This window comes from Oncorhynchus mykiss, chromosome 30 (assembly GCF_013265735.2).
Source record: "Oncorhynchus mykiss isolate Arlee chromosome 30, USDA_OmykA_1.1, whole genome shotgun sequence".
NCBI classification, from domain to species: domain Eukaryota; kingdom Metazoa; phylum Chordata; class Actinopteri; order Salmoniformes; family Salmonidae; genus Oncorhynchus; species Oncorhynchus mykiss.
In genome coordinates, this window is record NC_050570.1 from 19,335,323 (window position 1) to 19,353,345 (window position 18,023).

The following is an 18,023-nucleotide window of genomic DNA, read 5'->3' on the forward strand; positions in this document are numbered from 1 at the left end:
TCACACAGAGAGAGAGACACAGAAGATGAACAGCTCCTGTGTTTCTAATTTTAATAGAAAAACAAAAAGTATTGAAAAATCAAATGAAAAAGAAAGGATCCATTAATGATGATGACATAAGCATGATCAGGGCTGTGTCTCCCAGGCAACCATACCTCTTTTCCTTTCAACCCACTTTTCAGTCCATGAAAGGCTGTGTGTGTGTGTGTGTCTGTGTGTGTGTCAACAGAGGGTGACTCCACTCTGCCAGTAAGCTTCAATACTACAGAGTTGAAGAGAAGCGGCGACTGAGCGACCAATGCGGAGGAAAGAGTAATGAACACTGCAGGTGCACATGAATAAGTCCAGCAGCAGGAACCAAACAACCCACGGCTGCTGGTTCCTACATTCATCCAAACCCATCAACACCACAGCCTACCACAGCCTAACACACTTACATAACACTGGGCTAACAAAATGACAGGAATACAATGGCATCTCTGTGTGTTTGTGTCTAGCTGCTTTGGTCTGTACTTATGTGTGTGTGTGAATATATGAGTGCATCTATGAATATGAGGTTGAGTGTGTGGAGATGTGTGTACAGTATGTGTTTCGTCTCACAAAGCCAGGGTCTAGTGTAGTAGTGTTGAGGGTATATTTAAGAGGACAGGTTGTGTAGAGACCCAGGAGCTCTGGCCTATAGAGCTGTAGCCTGCAGGAGGTGATGCATTATGATAGAAGGCATATAAAAAAAAAAACATTACAATTCTAATTAAATTAAAAAAAACTTAACTGGATGAACAGAATTTTAAAAAGAAAAAGGTCCTTCAAAGGGCAGAAGTTCAGAGCTCCAAAAGAACCCACTCACTCTTCTTTCTCTTATTAAAATATCAGGGGTTCTCTCTTTTCCCTCCCTCCCACTCGGCTCACTCTAGCAGCAAGCCTCAGTTCTGTGACGAGGGCTGGTGGGGGTTATGGAAGTGCCCCCCCTCTATCTCCATCCACATCTCTGCTCCTCGCAGGCGAAGCACAACATCCAGAGCCATGGAGGGTGGAAACCAGGAGGGTGTCTCCCAGACAGATTGGACTCCACAGCCACAGCAGACACTGCGCTATGACCTAACACCCAGGCACAAGAAATCTATGGTCTCCCGAGACTGTGATGCCGACGACGAGTCATGAGGTGGTGGTATACACAGAATTGGACCAGGGACCACTGTACAGTTCACTGGGGTGGTAGTTGGGGTAGAGGGGTGGGGGTAGTATCTCTCCATAGTCCTGCAGGGGAGCAGGAACACTGGCCTGGCTGTAGTGAGTCCACATTTCGTCTCTCCCTCCAGCAATCCACTAAGGGACCCAATGTGACGAGGGCCAAGAGGGAGGCAACAGTCTTTGAGGATAGCATTCTCTCTCTCTCACACACACAAAATACAAGCTCACACCAACACATACAGAATCACAAGGCAGTCAAACATACACACACAAACACACACAGATTCTCTCACATGCACCCATACACACTCTGGGAGGCTCTTGTAGGGGGTTGAGTCGGGGGCCTGTGTGCTATGTCCCGTCCTCCGCCTCTTCCTCCTCCGAACAGTAGTCCTGTCCCTGTGGACACACCACAGATGAGAGATGAGACCAAGAGAAGAGAGATGATAGAGGGAGGACAGATAGCATCACTGTAGGAGAGATGGAGACGAGAGATAAGACAGGGGTGAAGTGGATAGGAATAATGTAGTGTCTTTTAAAGGCCCAATCTGGATGTAGCTCAAGTTGAAGTATTTCCTGCTAGTCAGATCCAGCCTATAGCAGCTCCCAATCCCACAGGAGACTGTCTCTTTAAATGTTCAGGCCCTGCTGCCCAGTCCCTCCCCTTCCCCCCACCTTCTCAATCTTCTCATCCAGCATCCTGAAGAACTCCTGCTGGCTCTCTGACGTGTGGATGCTGTGAAGGAAAGGGAGAGAGTGAGAACGAGCGAGAGAGTGAGAATGAGAAAGAGCGAGAGAAAGAAAAAGGAAGTTAGAGGGGGAGGAAACAGGAGGCAACAAACACACCACAAGAATTTTCCATAACACCCCCCCACACAGGAGACACAAACACACACATTTCTAAACCCCTGCTTCGGCGAGAGCCTTTGTGGTTGTGGAGGAATTTGAATAATCATTTTATAGAGAGCTCACCCAGGAGTCTATAATCCAAAGACAAACTAAATACTGATACAGCACCCAATATGTCCACACACAATGTCACCAAACAGGAAATAGAGCCCCATTACACGTTTGGAAACAAGAAACACTAACCACTCAGCTACCAGCGACACTACAATGATAATAAATCACACTGTCTGATAGCATTTACACATGCTGTATAAAACCACCGCAGTGCAGTGATTGTTAAGTAACACGATGACTAGGTGATAACGTGTGCACGCATTAGAGGTCTGGCCTGATTAATCGGAATGGCCGATTTCAAGTTTTCACAACAATCGGAAATCGGTATTTTTGGGCGCCGATGTGCAGATTTTTAATATTTTTTATATCTTTATTTAACTAGGCAAGTCAGTTAAGAACACATTCTTATTTTCAATGACGGCCTAGGAACGGTGGGTTAACTGCCCGGTTCAGGGGCAGAACGACAGATTTTCACATTGTCAGCTCGGGGGATCCAGTCTTGCAACCTTACAGTTAACTAGTCCAACGCAATAACGACCTGCCTCTCTCTCGTTGCACTCCACAAGCACCTGCCCGCCCATCCAGCATGACTACTCTGGACGGCTCTGACTTAGAATACGTGGATAACTACAAATACCTAGGTGTCTGGCTAGACTGTAAACTCTCCTTCCAGACTCACATTAAGCATCTCCAATCAAAAATTAAATCTAGAATCGGCTTCCTATTTCGCAACAAAGCTTCCTTCACTCATGCTGCCAAACATACCCTCGTAAAACTGACCATCCTACCGATCCTCGACTTCGGCGATGTCATCTATAAAATAGCCTCCAACACTCTACTCAGCAAACTGGATGTAGTCTGTCACAGTGCCATCTGTTTTGTCACCAAAGCCCCATATACTACCCACCACTGCGACCTGTACGCTCTCGTTGACTGGCCCTCGCTTCATACTCGTCGCCAAACAATCTACAAGTCTCTGCTAGGTAAAGCCCCGCCCTATCTCAGCTCGCTGGTCACCATAGCAGCACCCACTCGTAGCACACGCTCCAGCAGGTATATCTCACTGGTCACCCCCAAAGTCAATTCCTCCTTTTGTCGCCTTTCCTTCCAGTTCTCTGCTGCCACTGACTGGAACGAACTGCAAAAATCACTGAAGCTGGAGATTCCCATCTCCCGCACTAGCTTTAAGAACCAGCTGTCAGAGCAGCTCACAGATCACTGCACCTGTTCATAGCCCATCTGTATACAGCCCATCTATCTACCTCATTCCCATACTGTATTTATTTATTTTGCTCCTTTTGCACCCCAGTATCTCTACTTGCACATCCATCTTTTGCACATCTACCATTCCAGTGTTTAATTGCCATATTGTAATTACTTCACCACCATGGCCTATTTATTGCCTTAACTCCCTTATTTGACCCTATTTGCACTCACTGTATATAGACTTTTGTTTTCTTTTTTTCTACTGTATTATTGACTGTATGTTTTGTTCATTCCATGTGTAACTCTGTGTTGTTGTATGTGTCAAACTGCTATGCTTTATCTTGGCCAGGTCGCAGTTGCAAATGAGAACTTGTTCTCAACTAGCCTACCTGGTTAAATAAAGGTGAAATAAATCAAATAAAAAAATAAACAAGCATACAAGTATCTAAGTATCTGACTGAGCGGTGGTAGGCAGAAGCAGGCACGTAAACATTAATTCAAACAGCACTTTTGTGCGTTTTGTCAGCAGCTCTTCGTTGTGCGTCAAGCATTGCGCTGTTTTATGACTTCAAGCCTATCAACTCCCAAGATGAGGCTGGTGTAACCGAAGTGAAATGGCTAGCTAGTTAGCGCGCTAATAGAGTTTCAAAAGTCACTCGCTCTGAGCCTTCTAGTAGTTGTTCCCCTTGCTCTGCATGGAAGCTATACTGTTACACTGGCAATACTAAAGTGCCTATAAGAACATCCAATAGTCAAAGGTTAATGAAATACAAATGGTATAGAGGGAAATAGTCCTATAATAACTACAACCTAAAACTTCTTACCTGAGAATATTGAAGACTCATGTTAAAAGGAACCACCAGCTTTCATATGTTCTCATGTTCTGAGCAAGGAACTAAAACGTTAGCTTTCTTACATAGCACATATTGCACTTTTACTTTCTTCTCCAACACTTTGTTTTTGCATTATTTAAACCAAATTGAACATGTTTCATTATTTACTTGAGGCTAAATTGATTTTATTGATGTATTATATTAAGTTAAAATAAGTGTTCCTTCAGTATTGTTGTAATTGTCATTATTATAAATAAATAAATAAATATAAAAGAGTTGTCCGGTTAACCGGTATCGACTTTTTTGGTCCCCCAATAATCGGTATCGGCGTCGAAAAATCATAATCGGTCGACCTCTAGCACGCATACAGCGTTATCACACACACAATCTGCCACACACACATTATGACTCACTTTGTCCTGTTGGCGTTGGCTCCAGAGCCTTCTTTCGGCTGTTTGCCCCTGTACTGTACAGAGCTTTTCTCCTAAAAACACACACACATACACAATCAGCTCACAGTTCCTACCCCCCCTGAGACTACACAGAGAGAGCCTCGGGAACCCATGTAGTAGGTTAGAGGCTGGGGAGAGAATAGCTACCTGCCCCCTGCCAGCTTGGGTCCTAAGGATGAATAACCTGGCCCAGCTGTGGCCCTAAGGCTGGGGATAGAGAGGCTGCCTACCCCTGCTTCTTGTGCCTTGGAGCTGGGAAGAGAGATGCTGCCTGTGACTGAGTCATGTAGAGTTAGGCCCTCCCTGTACATGCTGGCAGGGAAGCTAGGAGACTGGTAGGCCAGGGGGCCTGACCGGGGGAAAGACCTCACTGGGCTGGATCATTAGATATGCTGGCTGTGCTCTGGAGGAACAAGACATGCATGCTAACTACAGGCATTTCATGGATATGTAGCATCCACACATAAATCTGTGTGTGTGTGTGCGCACTTTGATTCTGCAGGATTAAATGTGCGTCTGTGAGAAACGGTTCCCTGTGAGTACTTTTTGTTAATCTGTCAAAATGTTTTAAAGGTCACGTCTGAAAATGAGGTTATTTGTTCTGCTGCATGTTTTAAGCCAACTGTGGCATATGAGGAAACTAATGCCCCTATGACGACGGCAGCACAGTCACAACAATGGTGGAATAAAGAGAATGCAATGACAATCAACAGTAGGGTAGGACTTTCATTTCTCTTTGGAGTTTCGATTCCTTTCTTTTTCTTCAATTGTTACCTCATCCAAATGGGTGTGCACTTTTCTGGTTATTTTACAGCATTTGTAGGAAAGACTAAATCATAGATATTGGACCATGAAGGAAGGGGTCAAAACAACCTTATGAAACTCCTACATTCCATACACACCAACACGCTGTCTCTACCTGCTTGGGAGGCACCACGGCTGTGTGTGTTTGCATTCGTGTAGCGTGTGCATCTCTGTGTGTGTGTGTGTGGGGTCTTATGTGGAGGTGTGCATTGAGCACAAACACTGTCTGTTTGTATGTGTTGATGGGCTGTCAAAGAGAACTGTTTGTTGCATGTTGATGGACAGTCCGAGAGACATACATGTGTGTGTGTGTGTGTCTCCTCTCTCACCAGGTTCTCCTGGTTACGTGCATTCACCCGGTCCTCCTCTCCACGCATGTACTTCACCTCCTCCACTCCTTTCATCTTGTACTCGTCTGTACGGAGAGAGAAAAACAGTACAGTTAGACAAATAAAGAACTACTCCTGCATATCAGTGGCACTGAAAAGACACACAGAGAGAGAACCCCACCCAACAGTGGACATAACAGGTATCTATATTTTCTGAGTAGCTGCCTAGGTTTTTCTGACAAAGCAGCACTCACCCACCAACACTGACACACACCGCTAATAAAACACACACTGTCTTATCTGCTCCATTCGGTGTATTTCACCCTTTCTCTCAAATACTCATATCAGACTGATAGTGAGACAGTAGGAGGGAGGAAAGGCACCTGCCATGTGCAGCCAGTCTATCTGAAATGTATCATCTGCAGCCAGTATACTGTTCTACTCCTCTTCCTCTCACTGTCCTACTCACTCTCTTCCTCTCCTACTCACTCTCTTCCTCTCACTCTCTTCCTCTCACTCACTGTCCTACTCACTCTCTTCCTCTCACTGTCCTACTCACTCTCTTCCTCTCCTACTCACTCCCTTCCTCTCCTACTCACTCACTGTCCTACTCACTCTCTTCCTCTCACTGTCCTACTCACTCTCTTCCTCTCACTCTCGTCCTCTCACTCTCGTACTCTCTTCCTCTCACTGTCGTACTCACTCTCTTCCTCTCACTGTCGTACTCACTCTCTTCCTCTCACTGTCGTACTCACTCTCTTCCTCTCACTGTTGTACTCACTCTCTCCCTCCCACTGTTGTACTCACTCTCTTCCTCCCACTGTCGTACTCACGCTCTTCCTCCCACTGTCGTACTCACGCTCTTCCTCCCACTGTCGTACTCACGCTCTTCCTCCTTTTTTGCACCCAAAAAAAGTTAGTGCAAAAAGGGTCAATGGACTAACCGGACTAACTATTTAGTAGTCTTGGGGGTAGAAGCTTATCAGGGTCCTGTTGGTTCCAGAGTTGGTGCATCGGTACCACTTGCTGTGCGGTAGCAGAGAGAACAGTCTATGACCTGGGTGGCTGGAGTCTGACAATTGTTAGGGCCTTTCTGACACCGCCTGGTATAGAGGTCCTGGATGGCAGAGAGCTCGGCGCCATTGATGTACTGGGTCGTACGCCCTACCTTCTGTAGCGCCTTGCAGTCGCATGCCAAGCAGTTGCCATACCAAGCGGTGATGCAGCCAGTCAGGATGCTCTCAATAGAGCAGAAACTTTCGAGGATCTGAGATCCCATAGCAAATCCTTTTAGCCTCCTGAGGGGGAAGAGTTGTTGTCGTGCCTTCTTCACGACTGTGTTCGTGTGTTTGGACCATGATAAATCCTTATTGATGCAAACACCGAGGAACTTGAAGCACTCGACCCACTCCACTTCAGCACCGTCAATGGGGGCGTGCTCGGCCCTCTGTTTCCTGTACTCCACAACCAGCTCCTTTGTCTTGCTAACATTGAGGGAGAGGCTGTTGTCCTGGCATCACAACTGGTCTCTGACCTCCTCCCAATAGGCCGTCTCATCGTTGATCAGGCCTACCACAATGTTAACCTGTTTAAAGGTCTTACTCACATCGGTTACGGAGAGCGTGATCACACAGTCGTCCGGAACAGCTGGTGCTCTCATGTATGGTTCAGTGTTGCTTGCCTCGAGGCGAGCATAGAAGGCATTTAGCTCATCTGGTAGGCTTGCGTCACTGGGCAGATCGTGGCTGGGTTTCCCTTTGTAATCTGTGATAGTTTGCAAGGCCTGGCACAGAGAGGGGGAGGAGAGATAGAGAGAGAGGGATGTTCTCTACTGCTGCCTGCCTGGGGAATGCAAACATGTCAGAGCAAAGCAGCCTGTCTGCACACGCCGACACACACACACACACAGAATTAAGCCAACCATCAGTCACTGTGGCTTAGTAACAGAGACAGGTAACGGAGGAGAAAAACGACTAACACTGAGCAGACATCAAAGGTACGTAAACACACTGAAGATGAGCCTATAAAAGGAAAAAGAAAAATGACAATATTTCATGGATACAAAAATGGATCTATACAATGGATCGATCTGTCATACCCTGGTCCCAGATCTGTACAGGTATGTGCTTGTATGGCATGACAATAATAATGAAAGTCAGTTGGCAGAAGCACATACAGATCTGGGACCAGGATACATTAGGCCATATTGGAGAGGATGTGCATCAGTGAGTGTGTCTCCATTGGCACTGACTGACAGATGATGGGGTGAAAAAGAGATACTAATTTCCACTGTGGCGACAGGGCTGCTTGCTTCATCATGATGATTTTGGGGCAAAGGACATTTTAGAGACAGGAAAAAGGTCTCTCTGATGTGGACATCTTTATCATTAGGAGCCGGGACCCTGTGTCGACCTTCAGGATATCTCTGTGAAAATCCTCGCTCTCTGTCAGTTGAAAGTAGTGTGTGTGTGTGTCTGAGTCAATTTGAGCATGAGTGTGTGTCCATTTGAGTGCACTACATGCACGGTCAGGCTGAGTGGAGTGGCCAGGGTAGTCTGTGTCATTCTCCCCTTCCTGCAGTCTGTCAATCAGAGCCTCCTGCCTGGCTCCCTTCCAGCCCTGACTCTCTCCAAAAGCCTCAGCAGATATGACATTTACATTGCCACTGCCCCGCCCTGCCTGTGTTAGTGAAATAACAATATACTAAAGTCAGACCAGAAGTCATTATTACTGCCCTGCCCTCAGCCTGCCCGGCCTGGTCCACCGACTCACTAGGACTATGCCACTATTTTCGTAGCAGTTTAGAAAGTAAAGGGGCTTCATTTAATTTCATAGCAGGAAAGATTCGTCTCATATTACATTACAGCTCAAGTCTAAAGATAGTTTTTTATTCACATGTTATCTAAAATCAGTTAGATAAGTTAGATAAGTTCTGAAATACAACTTCTGTTGGAGTTCTGAATGTCGATACAACAATAGCAACATAGCGACTATATTTACACTACAATACAAGCAATACACCCACTCACAACAGTCTGGCCAACTACAAATCAAATCGCAAAACTGCAACAAGACAACAACTGACAAGGTAACACACTCCGTTGTAGCAGACACACACGCTACTACTCTGATTATAAACTAACTTCAAACAGGCTGCAATCAGAAAGTGTTGCTATTTTCTGTCTTCTCCCCTGGTGTTTGGGTAAGGGAGCTCAGCCTTTCCTGTTATTGTGCGAGGGAGCAAAGGAGCATAAGCAGGAGACTGCCGTCACCTCAACACTCCTAACTGCGACACACACACACACACACCAGGCACTCAAACAATGACACATTTTGACTGGCACACAATCTGTTGGATCAGATCACTGTGATTGATATGAGTGTTGCTCATTTTACCAGACACACTAAGCCTCCTGTTCTATCAATAGGAGCCTAATGAGCTGAACTGGGAAGAAGGGATGACGAGCAGAAGGACGTGGGAGAGAAAAAGAAACGAGCGACGGAGAGAATCAACGTGCTGTGGCTGGGCGGTCGGTTGTAATCCACAGACAGTATCCAGGTCAACAGTTCTCTTCCTCCCTCTCTGTGACCATCAACATCAAACAGACAGTTGATAGAATCATCTATCCAGCACCCTCCATGCCCTGCCCACTAGTGCTGCAGAGAGAGCACAGCCCCATTTAACGTCTACCACCATCTTCTAGTGGGAGGCAGGCTGCAGTCTAGCAGATGAGCTGTCACCAACCATTCACATAACACACTGAGGAAGAGTGATGGAGGAGGGGGACACAAGGCCATGACCAAATGCTGTGATGAGAGGGAGGGGGAAAAGGGATGGGGAGTGAAAGGGAGAGAGATGGCGAAGTGGCTGGGAAGAATGTGGAAAGGAAGGAGAGATGGTCTAATACGGAGAAAGAGAAAGGAAGGCAAGAAAGTGAGGCCTTGGAAGGGAAAGGGAGGAGGAGATGAAAAAAGGAGGGGGAAAACTTGAATCTTTAACCCACGTCATCATCCTCTCTCAAGGGACATTCCCTCTCCCCCTTCAGGGAGGGAGGGAGGGAGGGGAGGGAGGGAGGGGTCAGAGAAGGTCAGAAGGTGAGACAGACAGAGGGACAGACAGAGCGAGAGAGAGAGTGGGAGGGGCACAAATAAGGCCAGACTCATGGGTCTCACAGCCGGTGAGAGAGGGATAAAGAAAAAGAGAGAGAGAGACGGAGGGAGGAAGAGGAGAGGCAGAGAACAGAACGAGGCCTCCTGTGGCTCGTCATCTGCCATTTCCTGTGTGGTTATTCCAGCGTGCTGCTCCTAATTCTTAAATCTGTCGCTAATCCCTCATCCTCTCTCTCTCCCAGCCTGTCCAGCAGGCAGCTATAATTGATGCTGTTAACTAGATACACTTTCTCAACCCTCTCTCTATGTCCAAGCTCTAAAACATGAAGTACTAAGAGGACACACAACACCAAAACCACTCAGCTATCCTAGAGGCTACTGCACTAAGTAGTATTCACACAGGGTAGGAGGAACAGATTGGGAAACATGATACAAATATTCCCTAAAAATCTCTGCAGCCCGGTTTGGAAACTTGGCATTGGTTAATAAAATGTATAGCTAATTATAATGTACTTGTAGACTAGAGACTGGATATAGAGTGAGACTAGAGGAGAGGTATAACAGGTAACATAGCCAGCGGGCCAGTGTGTGTGGAGTAGACAGGAAGGATATCCTATAGCATCTCACTATATTTCCAAATAATAGCCTTCAGGTGGGAAGGATGTTTTACAGTTGAAAGTAGCCAGGGTTAGAATAGTGGGAGAATATAGGAGTGTGTATAGGGTGTACTGACCGGAGAAGAGGTCTCCGTTGCTGTAGGCCTTGCCCCGGCCTTCCTCATCACTGGGCACGGCCGACACCTGCTTAGCCGAGGTGCAGCCCATCGCCTCACTCTCTGGCTCCTCTCCTCATGGCACTCTCACCTGGAGATAAAAAGAGAGGGAGAGGGAGGTGAGGGGAGAGAGAGATATGGTTAAAGTCCATAGCAGCTATTGAGAGAGAACTATATTGGTTAACACAGGCATTGTATTTTAGTGACGACTGGGACAAACCAGCCTCTGAGCCTGTCACTGTGGAGCAGGAGTGTCAGTCACGCACACAGTGTCACAGGCAATACACTGTCACAAGCACAGACTGTCAGTCACACACAGTATTGTTGTCACAGGCACAAAGGAAAACACTGTCACAGGCAGACTGGCAGACAGTCAGTGTTACACCCGCAATAGATTATAACAGACACAGCAAGGCAGCATCAGACACCACCGACACCTCAGAACAAGGCAGTATCAGACACCACCGACACCTCAGAACAAGGCAGTATCAGACACCACCGACACCTCAGAACAAGGCAGTATCAGACACCACCCACACCTCAGAACAAGGCAGTATCAGACACCACCCACACATCAGAACAAGGCAGTATCAGATACCACCCACACCTCAGAACAAGGCAGTATCAGAACACCACCCACACCTCAGAACAAGGCAGTATCAGAACACCACCCACACCTCAGAACAAGGCAGTATCAGACACCACCCACACCTCAGAACAAGGCAGTATCAGACACCACCCACACCTCAGAACAAGGCAGCATCAGATACCACCCACACCTCAGAACAAGGCAGCATCAGACACCACCGACACCTCAGATCAAGCCACTGGCAGTCCAATAATAGAGGCCCTGAGCCCTGTCGCTGAGACAGAGAGAGGAAGAAATAGAGAGAAACAGGTTGAAGGAGAGGTAGAGTAAAATAGAGAGCGAACAATAAGAGGGCAGAGAATAGATGAGTAGAGAGAAATGTTCCAGAGCATCAACAGGCTGCCGACACTCCTCCTCCCTCCTCTATTTTCCTCCCCTCGTTTGAAGTTGACAGGAGGTCAGTGTCCACTTCAGAGCCAGCCTCCCTATGAGCTGGCTTTCCACTGCACAAAGCAACAGGTGTGCAGAGAGGAGTGTGTGTCTGTGTGTAGACTGAATTTTGAGTGGGAGAGTGTGTGCACTGTGGTGTCTGTTATGTTTGCATGTGTGTATAAGCGGTTTGTGAAATCTGTGTGTGTAGTTTTGATGTGTGTCTTTCACAGCTTTCTTGGCTAAATAACATGAATCTCCTGATGTGAGCTTACATGGGTCTTTCTTAAAGGTACAGCGAGTGTGAAGGGATTCTTCTGGGGGCTGGCTATGCACGCATGCACACAGACACACGGCTATCTCATTGGCAGGAGCTCAGACAGATCAGGCCAGAACAGCCCGATCCTGCCTGACTACAGAGGATGGGTCGGTGTCTGACAGAGTTATCTGTGGCCTGACGGTGAGGCCTTCCCCTGCAGCCCAGGCTGCTTAGGTACTGTGGACTGCCTGTTCGTGTCAGAGCTGGAGCAACTCAATTATGGCTCAGACCACAGAGTCTGTCTGGACACATCTCTTAGAGTGCAGACGGTGTGTGGGTGAGGGGTAAAATGCTGAAACGTGGCTTGCAGCCTTGCTGATCCTTGAGTGAGTGAGTGAACTTCTAGCTCTCCTTCTGACTGAATCATACGGGATAATTCTGAAAATTCCAGTTGCATAAATGGATGTCTAGTTAGGAATCTCTCCGTCTTCTGTGTAGAATCCTAGCCAGGTCAGTGTTAATGGTGTTTGGGCTGTGTGTTAAAGCAGAGAGCGTTGAGTTAGCACAGATGGCATGTGTACAATGCAGGCCTGTCAGCTAGGAACAGATGTGGAAGTGTGTCAATGGGACAAGCTTACGCTACCAGTTAAGACCCTGACACCAGCCGGATCCAGCACTCACTCACACACACACACGATGATATCAATACACAGATACAGGTAACTGCCAAAATAAAGGAAACACTTGAGTAATTGAGGGATACTAAGTATATTGAAAGCAGGTGCTTCCACAGGTGTAGTTCCTGACTTAATTAAACAATGAACATCCCATCATGCTTAGGGTCATGTATAAGAAGTATTTTGGCTAGCATGGCTGGAAGAGATCTCAGGGACTTTGAAAGAGGGGTCTCAAAGGAGCATAGGGGATTTAAAGGGTGTGTGTCTCAGTCACCAGATCTCAACCCAATTGAACACTTAACACTGGAGTGGTTCCTGAGACAGCGTTTTCCATCAACAATACACCAAGTGATGGTATTTCTCATGGAGGAATGGTGTTGCATCCCTCCAATAGAGTTCCAGACACTTGTAGAATCTATGCCAAGGTGCATGGGCAGAGATATGCCTAACTAACAAACAAACATGCAAGTTGCAAACCCACTCTAAATATTCTGCCGTTAGGCTTATCCCTACATTATACCTAAAGTCTACAGCTACTGTACACTAAGAAAAGACTATTAGATTGCTTACATCATAGATACTTATTTACTCAAGGATCAGCAAAAGGCTGCAAGCCACATTTCAGCATTTTACCACACACACACACACACACACACACACACACACACACACACACACACGCACGCACACACACACACAGGTCTGAGTAGTTGAACTCAGATAACACTGAGGGGATGTGTACATGCACAAGTGTGCTTGCGTAAACACATGCGTAAACAAGCTCCGTAGTGTGTCCACTACGTTCTAAGACACACACAGGCTCAGTAGTGTGAACCTCCTCAAACACACTGCTGTGCCAGAAGCTATCTGAGCCACCGCAGAGCCTGAAAAACTGGCTGTGGGCCCGCCTATCCTGGAAAGGGAATGAGAGAAGGAGGGAGTGAAGGAGAAAGAAGAAAGAGGAAGGGCTAGCCGAGCCTTCCAGGGAAGTCGGGTTCAAAGGCCAGGTCTCTAAGACCCATCGTCAGCCATGATAGTGACAGGGACAGAGCCAGCAATTGGACAAGGGCTGAGACTGATAGACCCTGCATTGTGTCTGTCTCTGACATAACAGGACACTCAGCCAAAGCACCATAATATTTACACTAGCCAGCAGCAACCCCTGTACCTCTTCTCTCTTCCTTGTCCCAGTTTAAACACTACATCAGCCTGACAAGCCGGCAAGCCGTGCCAACACACACACACACACGCGTGCGCTTGGAGCCTTGTACACTCCGACAAGCAAGACCTGTTCTGAGTCTGGTGTTACTGTTCCTTGTGCATGTCTCCACTCTCTTGTGTTGTGCTGTGAGTACCTCTTTCCACTCTCCCTCTGTTGTAGTGGGCACAAGTGGCTGGGGGGAAGGAGGAGGATGTACAAATAACAGCTCCTCTGTTTGGGAGAACTCTGTCATGTGACAATGAGATGGGCAGATAGAGAGAGACACTGAGGCATAGAGATAGTCAGAGTGAGGCAGATACAGACAGGCAGGGAGGGAGTGAGACGAGAGAGAAGATTCAAGACATGTTGTTACGTACACGTTGGCACCAGGACAGAACTTTGTTTTTTTGTCAGGCCAATTAAGCCAACTGAGTTGGAAATTAGATGTCTGCATGGCTCACTAGATTTCCTGTTCGGTCTCTCCTCTGTGGCTTAGGGCAAGACAGAGGGGGAGAGAGAAGGAATGAGAGAAAGAAGGAAAGAGCCAGAGAGGAAAGTGTGAATTAGTAGAGCTCAGAGGGCCACTGTTACTTTAATTAATCAGAAGGGTAATTGAACCCGAATGTTGAGTTAAAGGGATACTTCGGAATTTTGGCAATGAGATGCCCTTTATCTACTTCCCCAGAGTCAGATGAACTCGTGGATACCATTGTTAGCAGATACCCATAGACTTCCAGTCATTGCGCTAACTCTAGTTAGCATTGGCTCGCAAAACTACCTCTAACTTCCTTCATAATTGACTCAAGCGACATAAAAATGGTATCCATGATTTCAACGGACTCTGGGGAAGTAGATAAAAGGCCTCATTGCCAAAATCCCCAAGTATCCCTTTAAAGTTTAGATTCATTTAACCTAGTGTTCAGCCACAGCCCCAGGGAGCCATACAAAATACGACTTTGGACATTTTCCTAAGACAGAGGTTCATAAAAGGGAAAACTAGGAGAACCACAATGACAGAGAAAACCATACAGCATTGGTAGTTGCTTCAGCCTCAACTATTCTACAGATGTTCACACAGGGCAGTGTTTAGGATTATGGCCAGGAGTTTTATAGTAGGGACCCAGGGTTTTCCCCTCCTCATGTCACATGGTCAGGGTAACACTCCTGACCCTATTCATTGCCGTATCACAGTGGCCTGGCCTGTGTGTCAGACTGTATCAGTGTCCTGGTACAGTAGTATCTCTGTGTATCTTTCTTTACTCATTCACCATGTTATCACCTTCTCTAGAACCTACTCCCTGCTCCCTCTCAGACATGCCCTCCCAGCTCAACAAACAGCAGAGCTCAGGTCAACCACGCCTGTTGTTCCCCCATCTCGCTCTCTCTGCTTAGCGGACAAATACAGAATTTCTATGAATATTCATTAGCAATCATTACCACTGCACCAAATATATTTTAAAATCAGGATCTAATTGCATCTCTGCTGTAGGATAATTGGTGAAGCACTTTCCTGTGTGTGACTGACCAGGGTTGGTTTGTATTGTATTGGACCTAATTTGCAGAGGAGAAACCCTGAATAATGGAACAGAGTTGGAACATGAGTGAAAACGAGCAAATTCCAGGTCATAATTCATTCGGCAAGAAGATCTTTTCACTGCTTTGCACTGCAAACGAGTACAGACTTTTTCCACCTCTCACTGTACAATGCTGTGTTCTGTGTTCTCTTATCTGGTTGTACTCTGAGATCCATATCTTTGAGTGTGGTCCAGGTTATCTGGCCTTCAACAGAGCAACACCCATCTGCTGTTCTGGGCACCCAATGCAACGCCTCTCTAGCACCACTCTCTGCACTGCTGGTCTCCTGCTTCAGCAGCAAGCAATATGTGCCAAGTCCCTCTGTCCAAAACAAAGTAACATACCCTGGTCTGTCCATATGTACCACTATGTACACACTGACTCAGATTTGGGGAGAGAAACACACACAGCAATGTGAATCACGCAGCCTGCAATGTGTGAGCTTTGTGAGTCAGTACCTAGAGGGATCAGGTTGTGCTGGCCTTGTGCTTTAGACACTGCACCTGACACCTAATGCCACTCAGCAATGCCAATGTGCAGGGACAGACCACCACACTCAGCATGTGCAAAGGTACTAACACACACGCAGTCAGGACACACATACAAACCCAATAATAACACAGTCCCCCCACCATCACACACACAGACAGGCCTCCCAGTAACTATGGAAACCCAGCCTCCTCCTCAGAGTGATGTCACGTTGACATTGCATCATATCAATCTTAATTAGGGTTGCACTCCCCCTCTGCCAAATACAGGCCAAAATCACAACCTGAGAGCCAGAGACAGTGAGAACATGGAGTGAGAGAGCACAAATGGAGAGATTGAGAGGCAGAGAGATGGACAGATGAGCAAGGACTGGACGGCTAATAATAGATTGATCCCTCTTTCACACGGTGCCTGGAAGACGCTAACTTCAGAGCGAACTGTGCTCTGTCTTAATTCACCGCCAGATCTAAAGCCATAAGCGAGCTGCAAATAATACACATCGCATTTATGGAGGATAGAGAGGGAGAGGGGGTGAGAGGCAGGCAGATAGAGGCAGACAGATATAGCCAGACAGAAATGTAGAATAGAGGAGGAGGGAAGAGGGCAGGCTGATCATCCAACCACAACAGAGTTCAAGGAGTATATTACCCAATGTATAAGAGTTCAACTAGCCAGATATAGTGGCTAAGCAATTACACCCATATTTATGCATGTGCATTGATCCAGCTATTGCAGTGGACCAGCAGCAGGGGATTGAATCTGGCCATTGACCAGCAAATCAGTATAACAGGTGCACAGACTACTGTTATGTTAATGTTAAACAGAAGACTCTATTCTTATGGAGATGTTGATGTAACGTAAACACTGAAAGGTATCCTACGTTGCCCAATACAAGCAAATCAGTGGCCAGATAACATTGAGCTGTCGCTGTCTCGAGGACGAGATATGATAGCCACTGTCATGTAGCCACAGACAGAAGTGGACATGAACAATAACCCCCAATCCACCCTATTGAGTCAACTTTCAGTCTCTCAGAGGAACCGTAAGATCTCGATTCAAGTCATGTGTGTGAATTAAGAACGAACCAAGTGACAGCAGAGCGGGCGACCGAGGTCTAGCCTGTCGGGGCATAGTTGCTGCTATTCTGAACACACAGCTGTGTCCAGCTGCGCTGCAGAGAGACACTGGGCGCATTGTTTCCCGCAGGGAAAGGGAGAGTAGCGGCTCTACGTGTGTACACACAGATACACATAGTATAACAGTTTCTACACTATCGTGTCTGTCTTTATGCCAGCCCAGGTGTTCTCTCTGTTTTTGCTGCTTTTAGTCCAGAAACAAACGGCCTAACAAACGAGAGGGAGGAGAGAAAGAGAAAGCGACGGGGCAAGGGGGGCAGCGCCTCGAGGATTAAAAACATGACATTTTGGTAAACGCATTGAGATCGAACGGTATGCTTAACGGTAACCAAAACACGGCTACTACTCCATTTCCACTATTTTCTCCTTGAGTCCACTCCTGACCCATGTAGTAAACACAGACATGTCCGAGAGCCGAACCCAAGACACAGGAAGGAAAGCGCCGGGCAATCACAGCCCGACTCAGGAAACAACAACAAAAGAGAAGACTACGACAGAAATACATTATATGTCAATTATACGCAGCTAATAACCTGTTGAAACTAATAGCGAGTATTTTTTAATGTATCTAGATACTTACTTTACTGAACCGGTTCCGCTCGGTCCACTTTAGATTCGCCGAGCTTCACGCGGACAGTCGGGCGGGAGCTAACGCTGTGGAGTGGCTGGGAACAGTATGACCACCACACTGAACGTAAACTCTGGTTTGCGTCGTTTTACCAGGATGCCACTATTTCGCGCAGTAATGCAGCCATCTTGCTGAGGACTTTACTGTAATGTAAATATCCGGGTTACTTGTTGGCAATAAAAATATAGCAGATATTTTTTGGAACTCAAGATAATATTTATTCGTGGCAACAACAAAAAAACATTAATTTTACAACAGAAGAAATCAGTGGCATATGTGAGTTGGGCTACTTTTCTAGGAAATGACAGATTTACATGTAAATGTTTTTATGTAGTACTGTGTCCAAATTAAAAGTGCTCAAAAATGCATGACATTTGTTT

General features: G+C 46.6%; 1 protein-coding gene across 2 annotated transcripts; it reads right to left on the reverse strand.

Moving 5' to 3' along the window:
• On the reverse strand, positions 1-17,748 carry LOC110521490 (uncharacterized protein C1orf21 homolog). 2 transcript variants are annotated; one of them, XM_021599074.2, is made up of 6 exons: positions 17,596-17,748; positions 10,622-10,751; positions 5,779-5,864; positions 4,607-4,677; positions 1,867-1,927; positions 1-1,590 (listed from the first exon to the last, which is right to left on the reverse strand). In XM_021599074.2, exons 2-6 carry the CDS (start codon positions 10,710-10,712, stop codon positions 1,543-1,545), a joined length of 357 nt encoding a protein of 118 aa, XP_021454749.1. In that variant the 5' UTR covers positions 10,713-10,751; positions 17,596-17,748; the 3' UTR covers positions 1-1,542. The 2 variants fall into 2 exon arrangements, with proteins under 2 accessions (XP_021454749.1, XP_036824746.1); XM_036968851.1 differs by having other exon boundaries at positions 1-1,661.
• Positions 17,749-18,023: the final 275 nt, after the last annotated feature.

Coding starts and splice junctions, on each gene's coding strand:
- LOC110521490 (XM_021599074.2), bottom strand. CDS start 10,712: ATGGGCTGCACCTCGGCTAAGCAGGTGTCGGCCGTGCCCAGTGATGAG. Junction 4,678..5,778: donor CACGTAACCAGGAGAACCTG/GTGAGAGAGGAG, acceptor GTGTGTTTTTAG/GAGAAAAGCTCTGTACAGTA. Junction 1,591..1,866: donor TGGATGAGAAGATTGAGAAG/GTGGGGGGAAGG, acceptor GTGTGTCCACAG/GGACAGGACTACTGTTCGGA.